General features: G+C 38.4%; 1 protein-coding gene across 1 annotated transcript; it reads left to right on the top strand.

The window, feature by feature from the left end:
• The first annotated feature begins 622 nt into the window (after positions 1–622).
• LOC103050250 (vomeronasal type-2 receptor 26-like) lies at positions 623–7,242 on the top strand. Its single transcript, XM_088143632.1, has 5 exons — positions 623–822; positions 1,233–1,524; positions 1,936–2,799; positions 4,416–4,542; positions 6,344–7,242. Exons 1-5 carry the CDS (start codon positions 623–625, stop codon positions 7,240–7,242), a joined length of 2,382 nt encoding a protein of 793 aa, XP_087999758.1.
• The last annotated feature ends 7,707 nt before the right edge of the window (positions 7,243–14,949 follow it).

The raw sequence follows: 14,949 nt of genomic DNA on the forward strand, positions 1-14,949 counted from the left end.
GACATTTGATCATTTCTGCAGACCAGTGTTTTTCAAGGTTAGCAACTTTAAGATGTGTGGACTTCAACTCCTGCTGGCTGGGGATTTCTGGGAGTTGAAGTCTACATGTCTTAAAGCTGCTGAGGCTGAGAAAGTCTGTTCCAGATATTTTACAGGGAAATAGAGATATCTGATCCATTGATGAAATTAAACATTGGAACTGATTTCTATATTTAGGGCAATTTTGTCATCTCAACATTCCCAGTTCTATTTTTCCAGGTATTTTCAAAGCTGGTTAAGCATCAGGCACTTATTCTGTCACCCAAAGTAGAGAAAGATGTTGACTACTTACAAAAATGAACAAAAATTGCCAGATTGCCAATGGTTCAATGATAATTAGGTCCCTGATGAATGACTGAAATCACTCTATAATTCTAGTAGGTCAAACCTTCAAAAGTTCTGTGCAGAAGGGAATAGGATATCAAAAGCAATCAATATAAATATTTCTAGAGGCACAGAGAAGCAGGAAGGGGAAATGCTGACTCTGTGAGGTGCATTTCCACAAATTCTCTCTCTCCTGTCTTATCTGCCAGAACTTCTCTTTGAATGATAGACCCAGACCTTTCTCCATCAGCAGAGAGTCATGAAGTTGCTCCTCCTGGTGTTCCTGGTGAACAAAAGAGCTACTCTGAGCTGTCCTGCAAGTGATGCCTTCCCTGTCCCACACGAGTGGTACCAGCCTGGTGATTTTGTCATCGGTGGGATGGTTTCTCATACGCTTTACTATTTTTATGAAATTCCATTCAAACAACATCCTTTCCTAAATCTTTATGATTCACCAATGTAAGAATTTTCCCTTGAATCATCTGACCTTACATACATCCCTGAACGGAAAATTTTCAGAAGAATGTGTGGGGCTAGAGAGAATCTCACCCTAAAGTTGTAATTCTTTCAAATTCAGTAAAGTTCCTAGAAAGATAAATCAACAGAGAAAAGAACAAACAGAACACTTCCTGCCATCCCAGTCTAGTTTAGCTGAATACTGCAGTTAAAACTTTAGAAATTACCATAATATGTCCTGTGATGAGGAACCCATGATTTAATACTTTATCCAGTATTTAAAGTATTTAATCCATGATTTAATACTTTAATCAAAGATAAAAATTTCTGTTAGTTAGTTGCAAACAATGACCACACAGGAAGAATTTGCAAAATTATTTTTTTTTAAAAGTGTGTGCTTAATCTATTTGCAGTGTGATAACCAAGTTCTACCAGCATATCCTTGCCTTGGCCTTTGCTGTGAAGGAGATCAATGAGGACTCCCAGATCTTACCTAACATCACTCTTGGATTCCACATCTATGACAGTTACTACAATCCAAGGATGACCTACCGCACCACTCTGGATCTGCTCTCCAAATCCAAGAAATTTGTCCCTAATTACAAATGTGATATTCACAAAAATCTCATGGTCATCATTGGAGGATTAGGTTCTGATACATCATCATATATAGCTGAAATTCTAGGTTTCTACAAGATTCCACAAGTAAGTAGTCAAAGGTGTTGGAGAAAAAATTCTGTACTTACTGTTTTCTCATAATTAATGAGTATCTGATGTTAGGCATAGTTTTGTGTTAAGAACTTCTGCAGAGCATAAGGTAGAACTTCACACTCTTTTCTAAAACTACAATGCCAACCATAGAAGTGAATGTCCCAGAGTATCCATGGACATTTCATACCTGATGGAAGATTAGAATGTAGTATTCCCTGCTCCTATTAAAACAGTTTAACCATTATATGTTTGAAATAATTCCTAGAAATTCCATTCAATAGTAATATTTGGAAAGAATTCCAGAAAAAAAAACCCCTTTCTCGGATATATTTACATGAAAATTAGATCAGAAAAGATCAGATTTGATCTAACAACTCAACAGAATACTATTCCACTTTCTTTCAGCTGACATATGGCTCGTTAGACGAAGAGGCATTTCGGAAGAGGAAGCTATCTTCACTTTATTTCATGGCCCCAAAAGAGGACCATCAGTACATTGGGATTATCCAACTGCTTCGTCATTTCAGGTGGACATGGATTGGGATTTTTGCTGTTGATAACAATAACGGAGAATATTTCTTACAGAAAATGCAGCCATTACTTTCATGGAATGGAATCTGCTCATCATTCACACAAAGGCTTCCACAAATAGTCCACGTGGAAGATGTTTCAGAACTTTATGACACAGTCTCAAGTATTTCTACTAATTTGATGAATGCCAAAGCAAATGCATTTCTTGTCTATGGAGAATCGTTGACAATCATGGGGCTCAGAACTGTCACATTTGTAGCAGATCCTGAAAACAAGCAAACTGCATTACTTAGAAAGGTGTGGATCATGACTAGCCAAATTGATTTCACACTATCCGGCTTTCAAATTATGTGGGATCTCCAGATGTTCAATGGGGCTATTTCATTTACTGTTCATTCAAGAGTCGTTCTAGGGTTCAAGGAATTTCTTCAGAGCATAAACCCTTATTCAGGCTCCAGAGATGGGTTTCTGAAGGAAGTTTGGGAACAATTATTTGATTGTTCATTTCCAAAACCAGAGTTACAAGAAATGTCCAGTAGGCAGTGCACTGGGGAGAGAAAGCTGGCGGATCTTCCTGGGCCTTTGTTTGAAATGGAAATGACTGGCCAAAGCTACAGTGTCTACAATGCTGTTTATGCTGTGGCTCACGCTTTGCATGCTCTACTCATGTTTGGGTTCAATAAGAAAAAAAGGATGATGGGTAAAAAAACTGACTTTCCAGATCTGCAGGCTTGGCAGGTATTCCCTCTACATTGGACACTTCCTTTCTTTCAATGAGCAGTTTGTTTTAGGATTACCATTACCACCTATTGTAGAAATCCGTACTCTTTCCTGCTTATGGAATCAAGTTTAGTATGAACATCAAGAAGCTAATATATAAATTATAGTTTACGTGTCAGTATGTTTTATTTAGGAAATCATCATAGCTTTTAAAGTAAAAGTTGGTTAAAATGAAGGCGCACTTTACATGATCACTTACGTTACTTTCCATTGTCTTCTCCATCAATAACCAATGCCCCAAGATACTTCTGCTTGGCTCATGAATATTTCAGGGTTGAGAAGCTGAGTTTTCTGTCCCTATTGGAGTTCAAGAGGAATGGACTGAATTGTGGTCCTTTCAGCTGTGGCCTCCACACTTTAGAACAACCATATTTTTGAGAAAATATCTATCACCTCTCTCTCTATTCATCCATCTATCCATCTATCGAAGAATGCTTGAGTCTCAGATTCTAAAATCTGGCTAAGGGAAGTTTTTCAGGTCTCAGGCTCTCAAATAGCTTTGTACAAATGAAGGAGGAACAGTAGAGGATAAGATTATGTATGGTCTACATTGAAATAGTTGTTTAAATAGTGATCCTAAATCATAATTTCAGGTAGTTAAATAATTTCAATAGCCTGTTTTCATTTTGCTTTTGTCCACTGACAAATTGAACATTGTTTCTTATCTTCCCTGGAAATCATATCAAATTTGAAATAGAATTGACTGGTACATTTCCATCCAATATAGATGATCAATTTTCTAGGTGTCCTTCTTTGCTATTTGTTATAGGAATGGGAAGCATGAATGAACAAACCTTATACATACTGGTCCCTTCCTCCATTATTTTCCTGTCAACTTCCTCTCTCTTTCATTCTCTTTCAAGTAGCTCCATCCATTTCTTCAAGGCATTTCTTTTAACAATTCAGCTGGAGAGAGAGTCTTCCTGAATGAGAAGCGGGAAGCAACTGGTGGATTTGACATCACCAGCTTGATTACATTTCCAAACAGATCCTTTCAGAGGGTTAGAGTTGGACAGTTGGATCCCAGTGCTCCAAAAGGGAAAGAATTATTCATTGATGAAGGTTTGATTGTCTGGCACCCAGCTTTTAACCAGGTATGGACTCATTGAAGAAACTATATCTTGATATATTATTATCCAACGAAAAGTTGTTTATCTGTTAAACCATCTTGAAAATAGTCTCTTTGGAAATTTAATTTTGGTTTTGAAAGAAAAAAATGGCATATTCTGTACAAAGGTTGTCCATGATCAAGCATGTACCAAAGTGGGAAAATGACATTACAATTTAAAGTGAGATTTTCATATTTCGGTCGCAACTCCATTTGAAATCATGATAGTCACATTGTTTCCATAATATTGTCGTGCTTCACATTTATTTACTCACCCTGCCCTTCTTCAAGCAGGCCCTTCTGCACATCCTTGCAATTTCTACATCTTTTTAAGGTATAGTATAAATCCAACTAGATAAAATTCCTTACAATTTTGAAGTCAAGAATTCTTTCCCCCCAGAAAGGAGAAGAATTAAAAACTCTTTTAAAAATCTCCCTTTGCAAATCCTTTCATGTCCATCACCAGGTTCTTCCAATTTCTCAGTGTAATGACCATTGTCCCCCTGGATCCTGGAAGAAAGGGGTTGAAGGAAAACAATTCTGTTGCTATGACTGTGTTCCATGCCCAGAAGGGAAGTTTTCAAATCAAAATGGTGGGTTAGACATTCAACCAATTTTTCATTCTATAGATTTAAGCAAACTGTAAAACAGTACTTTAGGGTGAATATATTTAGTAGTTGTACTAATTCTTCAGGGTGAATGTTTATTTCTCTAACTGTGGATCACAATCCCTTGTTTTATTATTTATTTTATTTATTATTAAATTTGAATGTTGCCCATCTCCCCCAGGAGTCTTGTTCAGGAGTCAAAGTTTGCCCACAAGTTTCCTGCAGGTAGTGTTTCCTATAGAGGACCAAAATGTATATGCATTGAGCAATAGGTCTTCTACGATCACATGATCTATGTTTATTTATTTATTTTTCACATCTTCAACCTCTTTTGCATTTGGTGTTGTTTTCCCTGAGATTGCTCATTCAGTAAACAAAATATCATGGATTTTTGCAAACTCAGGACATATTCAGCATTTTTTTTCCTTAAAAAATGTATATTGGTGTTCCCTACCTTATGATGTCATCTTCATAACTTATGATGACAAGATAGTTACTAGCAATCCTGCTAAACAATGTGTGACCTAATGAATAATTGAATGGAAGATGATTATTTTAGAATAGACTGGGAATTAAAGAAAATTTGTGCAGGAAAAAGACAAGGGCAAAATACTTTCTTCTTGTCCAAACAAACACATGAACATATCATTTGAGTCTATGGGCATTCTCTTAATTCAAAAACATTTTTATCTTTTCTTCTTTTTCCTTTTGGCCCTGGTTAAACTATGAGTTGAGGGCCTCTAATCTTCTGTTTAAAGATGACATAGAAATAAGGAGAATCAAGTGACAGTTAAACTACTTTTTAAAGTTTAAATAAACATACAACATAGGGTGGGTGTTTGTAGAACTGACTAATGTTCTCCACATAGAACACAGAATCATAATAAAGCTGTAACGAGCTGCCACCTGTTGATCCCAAATCCAGTAACTTTCCTTGCAACCAATATTGATTCAAAAGAAAGTTCATTTATTGAGAATAAGCATTGCTAAGACTAAGCAAAAGCGCACCAAAAACTGTTTTTCTTACTTTCCACCACCCCTTCACCCCCCTTAGTTCTTGGTCTTCTGATTCCCTCGCTGGTATGACCTTGTACCTTCCATTGCCTGTGATAAGGAGCCATCTGCTTTTAACGGTTTCTCATTCCTGCTCCCCCCCCCCTTTTTCAATGGCAGAACCGCAGCATGTAAAAAGCAATTCCAAAGCTAGCCATATAACAATCTATTATAAAATCTTGTGAGGATTCTGACCTAAGCGCAGCATAAAATACAGGGATCAAACTAATGGACCTTTTTTATCTTGACAGGAAATTAGGTGATAATTTTTGCTTGTTGGATCCCAGCTGATTTTTCTAAATAAAAAGGCTGACCTTTCCTTAGTTTACTCACTCACTCTTTAGGAAGGAGGAAATCCAAAATTGTTTAGAGGGACTATATTGGTTTACACCTCAGAGTCAGTATTCCTGCTTCTCTTCCTAAAGTCTTCTATCCATCATCACAGTTTCTCTCTTCATGTTTGAAAGATGGGAAAAGTCCGAATTGTCTATATTGTAATACATCTGAACATTTTAGAAAGGGCTGCATTTCAAAGAATAATTGGCCTTCACATATTTCTTTTATGCCAATCCCAAATGATACCATTGAGGAAAAACTGCATTTTCATATAAAAATTATCAACCTGGTAACCAGTGGAAAGAACTCAAAATGAATAGCAGCTGGCAGAAACTCAGAAACTAATTTTCAAACATATGGAATGCATAGATGACAAATTCCTTGACTTTTCTTCCAGATATGGATGACTGTTTTGAATGTTCTGAAGACAAATATCCAAATAAAGAAAAGAAAGAATGTATCATGAAACTGGTGGTCTTTCTAACTTTGGAAGAAACACTAGGAATTAGTTTAGCCTCCACTGCTCTTTGTTTCTTCTTCTTGACATCTTGGGTTCTTGGAACTTTTATTAAGCACAGGAACACTCCCATTGTTAAAGCCAACAACCACGCCCTCACCTACACCCTCCTTGTCTCTCTTCTGCTCTGTTTTCTCTCCTCTTTCTTCTTTCTCAGCCAACCTGGACAAGTCACCTGCCTTCTCCGACAATCCATTTTTGGCATCACCTTCTCAGTGGCCATTTCTAGCGTCCTGGCCAAAACCATCACTGTGGTGGTTGCTTTTATGGCCACGAAACCAGGTTCTCCGATGAGGAAATGGGTGGGGAAAAGATTGGCCTTTTCTATTGTCCTTTCCTGCTCTCTCTTCCAAGGCTGTATTTGTGCTCTTTGGTTGTTAACATCTCCCCCATTCCCTGAATTGGACATGCACTCAGAAGCCAAAGAAATGATTTTACAATGCAATGAGGGGTCAGCCTCCTTCTTCTACTGTGTCTTGGGCTACATGGGGATCTTGGCCCTCGCCAGCTTTCTTGTGGCTTTTCTTGCCCGTAAATTACCAGACAGCTTTAATGAAGCCAAGTTCATCACCTTCAGCATGTTGGCCTTCTGCAGTGTGTGGGTCTCCTTTTTTCCAGCCTATCTGAGTACGAGAGGAAAAGCCATGGTAACTGTGGAGATCTTCTCCATCCTGTCCTCCAGCGCTGCATTAGTGGGATGCATCTTTTTGCCAAAATGCTTCATCATTGTTTTCAGGCCTGAGCTCAACCACAGGGAGCAACTCATAAAGAGGAATTAGTACATCATTTGATCTTTCATCCTATCCAAAATTGCTGAAAATAAAGAATAGAAAGACTGTTTGCTGTCTACAGGAAACATACAGAAGGTGTTGTGTTTCTCAAAGAAGGAATTGTGGAGGATTATGATTATGTTATTAAATTTTCTAATATTTAACATTTTATGAACATGTATTTTGTACAGTATGATAGGTTATCAGTTTTGGATTGGTTAGGTTCTTTGAAACGTAAAATTTACAGAGTTTTTGAAACCAGTACGTATAACTGTATCTGAAAGAGGGTTTCATGCTGGTTCATCTCTATCCACCATTCTAATTCCACTGTAACCTATTCTCAGATTTTAATAATTTTGAAATTTTAGTGAAATGAAATGAAAATGTGTGGGAAAATCTCTATGTAATGCTCAGTATTTTTTTTTTTTGGCCAAGAAACAAAGGATCAGGGAAGCTTTGTTTATATTAATGGTCGCTTCCAGGGTGTTTCTTTAATTGGAGAGGTCCTTGGGGTTTATTATTATTATCATTAGCCCCCAAAAATCAAGTGAAAGATGAAGGTCCTTTCATTGAATGTTATGCACCATAATGTTCCACCGTATGGTACATTATGGTCTAGTGTAAGAAATTGATAGATTTGATGTATTTTTGCTTGTTTCTTTGTTTCTTTGTTTCTTTGTTTCTTTGTTTCTTTGTTTCTTTGTTTCTTTGTTTCTTTGTTTCTTTGTTTCTTTGTTTCTTTGTTTCTTTGTTTCTTTGTTTCTTTGTTTCCTTGTTTCTTTGTTTCTTTGTTTCTTTGTTTTTGTTTTTGACGTCATCTTTCTTGACTTTTACCTTTGGAAGGTCACTAACTCATAGAGTCAAAGAGTAGTTTCTGCTGGAAGATAATGATGGCAGGATTATCATGTATGTGTGGTTTATCATCTGTAAATTGCCAGATAGCAACCTGGCAATTTCATACAGAATCATAGGGTATCAGTTTCAGATTGGTTAGGGTTCTCTGAAGTGTAAAATATATACCGTTTCTGAAACCAGTACATATAACTGTATTTCAAATAAGGTATCATGCTGGGTCATAGCCACTCACTCTCTATCCATTATTCTATTTCCACTCTAACTTTTATCAGATTTTAATAATTTTGAAATTTTAGTGAAATGAAATGAAATATATTCTTCCTTCTGCCTCTTCCTTTATGAGAAGTGCATGTTGGCCAATAGCAAAGACAGATTTCATTTGGTTTGATGTTAGAAGTATGGCATTTGTGATGAAAAGTCATGCTGAAATTTGGCCCAAATCCTAATAAAAATATATATACCCCTCTCTTATACAAGGAAGGACCATCAAGATGTAAATACCTGGGGGAAAATTGTGAGTGTTCCTTACACTTAAATTTGTTTTCTACTGATGGGAGTGGGGACAGATTTTTTTCCATGGAATAGTGGAAAAACATGATCTAAGCAGGTACAGGGTTCTGTCTGTTGCTCTTCATTAGAACAAACCTGAAAGCTCAAAAGAATGGAAGGAGCTCCAGGTTGCTGTGATGGGGAAGTGATGAAAGTTTGAGACAGAAAATGGGCTGCCATCCCTATGCCAGCCAGTGAGCATGTGACCCCAGAGATACAAGATGAGGGGAAAGGAGAAACTCACACAATGCAACATTTTAATTCCTTGAAGAGAAGAAGATGCAGACTCTTCTTGTGGACACTGCTGGTAAAGACACCATTATGTCATACCAGTGCAAGGCCAGCTCTGTGTCTGAAATCATTTGTACAACACTGTGTAAGGCTTCAAGAATCAGAATGACATGATCAAAATAGTAGATACTGCCATGGATAAATCTTTCTTTTTTTCTTTTTTTATGTTGAGCTTTTCTTCCTTTAAGTTCTCCTTTCTCTGTAATCATTGTGATAGGCAAAAGTGGATTTATTTTTATGGAAATGCTTATGTGTCTTTGGATTAGTGAGAGCTTTTAAGGAGCATATAACAAATCATCAAACCTGAACAGAATCTAATTAAAATCCAGGTGATTGGATTCAGGTCCTCCTATATTACAACTAGTATTACACTATTATAAGCAGAATACAACCACAGAGGAGGGGAAAAAAAGTTACTTGTTTTACTTGGGAGTCCTCATTGATCTCCTTCACAGCAAAGGCCAAGGCAAGGAAGTCCTGATAGAATTTGGTTATTATGCTGCCAATAGGTTAAATACACCCACTGAAAAAGTAATTTTATAATTCTTGTAATGTGGCACCATTTCTATATGAATAAGAAACATTTCTGTCTGTGATGGAGGTATGAAGCTGATAGTTTTTCTAAAATGCAAAATAATTTGTATAGATTTCAAATATACTTTTTACAAAGGGTTTGTATGATTTGCAAAAAAACAGGTAAAACCTGTTTTACACCAAGTAAAATGAGAACCTTTTTTTCAAGCTACTGCAGTTATTTTCTATGAATTTCGGACCAAGTAGAAAACAAACAGATTCAGCAAGTATCACTCATTTATTGTGTGTTTGTTGTATGAGTGATAATGCAGAACTTTTTAAAAATTACCTGTAGCTCACTAAATGTTCTTCAAAAGATTTATTGCACCAAAGTTTCACACATTTCATGAGACAGACTTCAACACAGTGAAAAGAAAATTATTTCTTTTCCCACAACCAGATGAAACACAAAGAAGGCTCAGATTATGTACAAAAACCTGCATTTATGCTCAGAAAGCTTTATTCATATTACCAATTTTGGGGGATCTGGCTGGGATTAGGAAATGCATGGGAAGAAGAAAAAAAAATCCTTACAGTGGTAAGTGATAAGGTTTCACAGAAGGATGTTCCTGAAATTGAATTTCATAAAATTGGTAAATAATATGAGACACCATCCCACCAATGATGAGGTCACCAGGCTGGTACCACTGATGTGGAACGGGGAAGGTTTCACCTTCAGGACACTTCACTGTAACTACTTTGTGTACCGGGAACATCAGAAAAAACAACATTGTGACTCTATTGTTATGGTGAAAATATCTGTGTCTTCTATCCCAACTGTCGCGAACTTTGTATTAATCCAAAGGTTGATCCAATGATTAATCCAAGGTTTGTATCTGAGAATTCACCTAATGAGAAAATCCACCATTGTCTATTTTAAGATCCATGTGAGTGCAAATTCATATCTTGAATCTCACCAGGATCTGAAGAGATATTCTGGCAGATGAGACAGGAGGGAGGGAACCTGTAGGAAAGAATCTGACAGAGCCATGATTACCCCTTGTGCCAATCTCCCTCTGGTTCAAGGGTTGCTTTATAACCAAACTGATATTTGTCTCTTGGTTGTTGTTGAATCTGAATAGCCTTCTACACAGCCTTTGATCTTTTGGCCTAACTAAGAATATAGGGTGATTCCTGTAGGAGATAATTATTTTGTTTTTGATGATGAGATAGTAAGTGGTTGATGGTTAAACTCTTGTTTAAATGAGCAAATGGCAATTAAAGTAGTACAAGGGAGGTTGGCATTGCAAAATAGCCTTGACTGTTGAAATTCATGTTCACTTCTTGCAATGGAGCAGGGCTCCCATTTTCCATGTAAAATTAAAAGAGTAGTTTAATAGAGAAGCAGAAACAGAGCCACCCAGAGTCACCCATTGGGGGAGATGAGCAGCATACAAATTTAATAATAAACAAACAAACAAACAAACAAACAAACAAACAAATGTTTTTATATATTGAGGAATGACAAAGAAGCCAATAATCCCTTGGAGGAAGTCATCCATATTTTCAGCAGAGAGTGCTCATATGAATCAATAAGAATAATGATAGTTATATTTAGAAGTCTGCATTAGCCATGCCCTGGGGCCCAGTGATCTACCCCTCCAAATCTTTCACTCTCATATGTGTGAAGGCAGGAATATCATGATGGTGATTTCAGGAGCTTCCAGCTATTTTAGCCTGATATCCTGTGACACATTGTCCCCATCTGATATTTGGCCCATTTTTGAACCTGAAATTTCTTTTGTTGCCTACCCTCTCTCCAAATTTCATCATGATCTTTCATTTTTCAAAAGTATTATGCTCAGCAACAACGGCCCTCCCGCTTTATAAAATTTCCACACAAATCCTCCTGGGTTGGAAAGAAAAAAAATATCCATACTTTTTGCTTTGTGCTTTATGAATGCTTCTCTTTTTCTATTCCAGAAAATGCAGAATAGATCCCGCCCCCCTGCTTTCATATATACAGTCCACCTTCTTTTCCATAAGCATTCAGATGTATAGATGCTATATAATGTTATGCCCTCATTTTAACAGGTTTACAGGACTTCCACCCACACCACCTTAGAAAGGAGGGGATTTCTGTATTATTTACACAATATATACGCTGTGTGGTGTTTTTACTTAAACTGAAAATGAGAAGGCAGTACATGTCTTTATTCTATTTGGAATTGGTCTGGGGTATGATGCCAGAGGTCTTATTATGGTCTAGAATTCAACCTTTTGGGGTTCAATTCCAGGAGAGGGCTTAACTCCACAGCAAAATCTGTGACCCAAGTTCCAAAAACAACAAAACCATTCCCATCTCTCACTATCTCCCATCCCTCCCTCACTTGCTGTATGAGATCTATTCTTGCTTCTGGTTTCAATTACTTATTCACGTATAGTTGCCATGGTAGATCATAGTTTAGATCATATGTGTGAAGGCAGGAATATCATGATGGTGATTTCAGGAGCTTCCAGCTATTTTAGCCTGCTATCCTGTGACACATTGTCCCGATCTGATATTTGGCCCATTTTTGAACCTGAAAGTTCTTTGGTTCCCCACCCTCTCTCCAAATTTTATCATGATCTTTCATTTATCAAAAGTGTTATGCTCAGAAAAAATGTCCCTCCCACTTTATAAAATTTTCACACAAATCCTCTTGGGCTGGAAAAAAAAAAAAAAGTTCCATGCTTTTTGTTCTCTGCTTTACAAACATTTCTCTTTTTCTATTACAGAAAGTACAGAACAAATACCACCCTCACCTCCACCTTCTTTTCCTTAAGCATTCAGATGTATAGATGTTATATAACGTCATGCCCTCATTTCAACAGGTGTTACATGACTTCCACCCACATCACCTTAGAAGTGAGGGGATTTCTCCATTATTTACACAGTGTGTATGCTGTGTGGTGTTTTCACTTACCCTGAACATGAGAAGGCAGTACATGTCTTTGTTCTATTTGGAATTGGTCTGGGGTATGACTCCAGAGGTCTTACCATGATCTTTAAACCTTTTGGGGTTCAATTCCAGGAGAGGGCTTAACTCCACAGCAAAATCTGTGACCCAAGTTCCAAAAACAACAAAATCGTTCCCATCTCTATCTCCCATTTCTCCCTCACTTGCTGTATGAGATCTATTCTTGCTTCTAGTTTCAATTACTTACTCACACATAGTTGCCATGGTAGATCACAGTTTATTCAAGGTCAAGAGATAACAAAAGAACGCAGACCAGAACAGAACCTGGCAGTTCTACTCTGGCAGTAGCTGCCTGAAAGATTTCCTTTTAATGGGAGTGCACAGAAGAATATTCCAGATTCAGGCCAAAGTTCTAAGAGATGGGTCAGGGTTGCCAGCCAGTTCAGAGGTCAAAATTTCACGGGCAGAATCCACACACAAGCATCATGGAAGAGGCAGGAATCAGTTGGTTGTTTCCAGTGAAGGAAGATGGGTCAGAGCAGCCCTTTAAATCAGTCTGCAGGCAGCCGTCAATGATCAAGAGCTTTACTCCCATGCTTGGCAAGAAGCCTCATAGAAGGCCTCTGCTTTGGTCTCCTCTCTATTCACTGGGTGCGGGGGCTGGGCAGCCTGTTCAACCTCCTGTGATTCTTGGCTTGGTGTTTCCTGAGGCTGATATTACACAGGTTCAACTGGAGCAGCTTCTTCAGGTTCAGGTTCAGATTCAGAGTCTGAGTCCAGAGCCTGAGCCATGACACTATTCCACTCCCCAGAGCCCCCTCCACCCTCATTTGGAGGTTCAGGCTTCTGGGGTATCATCAGTGGAATTGTGGTGGGCAGTGAGTGTGACCTGGGAAGACAAGGGGGAAGAGATGCCACCTAGGGAACTATCAGAGAAAAGAGAAAGGAGTCCACAACAGAGTAATGGCCAGGGAAATAAATTTAGGAAGGACCCACCCTAACTACTCAGGTGGTAAATAGGGAGGGCGGGAGGTTTGTACGTTCAGACTTCAAGATTCTGTTACTATAGCTTTACAATAAAGTAAGGCCCAACTGACAGCATTCTCTGAATGTAAATGTATATTGTAAAGCTACATTAACAGAATCTTGAAGTCTGAAAGTACAAATCTCCCGCCCTCCCTATTTACCATCTGCAATATTCAATATTGCCTTGGTATCTACTTTGGACCATATTAACCTTCTATTTTGACTCACCTCTGAGTCAAGAGTTAACAAAAGAACGCAGAGCAGAACAGAATCTCTGGCAGTACCTGCCTGAAAGATTTGCTTTTAATGGGAGTGTGCAGAAGAATAGTCCAGATTCAGTCCAAGGTTCCAAGAGATGGGTCAGGGTTGCAGCCAGTTCAGAGGTCAAAGTTTCATGGGCAGAATGCACACACAAGCATCATGCAAGAGGCAGAAATCAGACGGTTGTTTCCAGTTAAAGAACATGGGTCAGAGCAGCCCCTTGAATCAGTCTGCAGGCTGCTGTCAATGATCAAGAGATTTACTCCCATGCTTGGCAAGAAGCCTCATAGAAGGCCTCTGCTTTGCTCTCCTCTCTATTTACCTGGTGTGGGGGCTGGTAGCCTGTTCAACCTCCTGTGATTCTTGGCTTGGTGTTTCCTGAGGCTGATATTACACAGGTTCAACTGGAGCAGCTTCTTCAGGTTCAGATTCAGAATCTGAGTCCAGAGCCTGAGCCATGACACTATTCCACTCCCCAGAGCCCCCTCCACCCTCAATTGGAGGTTTAGACTTCTGGGGTATCATCAGTGGAATTGTGGTGGGCAGTGAGTGTGACCTGGGAAGACAAGGGGGAAGAGATGCCACCTAGGGAACTATCAGAGAAAAGAGAAAGGAGTCCTCAACAGAGTAATGGCCAGGGAAATAAATTTAGGAAGGACCCACCTTAACTACTCAGGTGGTAAATAGGGAGGGTGGGAGATCTGTTCTTTCAGACTTCAAGATTCTGTTACTGTAGCTTTACAATACAGTAGAATTAGCTCATCTGGTCATGTTTCCTATCTGGTTTCCTGGTAGGCCTGACATCAGTCTTGCAAATCTGAAAGTCCAACCAAGGAGATCTACATATAGGGAAAGTTTTGGATGAGGATTTAGTTATTAGGTGCTTCTTCAACATATGGCATCAAATTGGTAAATGCATTGGAGACTGACTGCTAGTCAGTCATGGGTGACTGCATTATTAAGGCACAACTGACAGCATTCTCTGATTTGAGAATTTAACATTGGAACCAATTTCTATATTTAGGGCAATTTTGTCATCTCAACCTTCCCAGTTCTATTTTTCCAGGTATTTTCAAAGCTGGTTAAGCATCAGGCACTTATTCTGTCACCCAAAGTAGAGAAAGATGTTGACTACTTACATGAAGAAAAATTGCCAGGTTGCCGATGGTTCAATGATAATTAGGTCCCTGATGAATGACTGAAATCACTCTATAATTCTAGTAGGTCAAACCTTCAAAGGTTCTGTGCAGAAGGGAATAGG

This window comes from Python bivittatus, unplaced genomic scaffold, assembly GCF_059951505.1.
Source record: "Python bivittatus isolate LINGU-HERP-01145 unplaced genomic scaffold, Pbiv_v1 ctg000360_np1212, whole genome shotgun sequence".
NCBI classification, from domain to species: Eukaryota; Metazoa; Chordata; class Lepidosauria; order Squamata; family Pythonidae; genus Python; species Python bivittatus.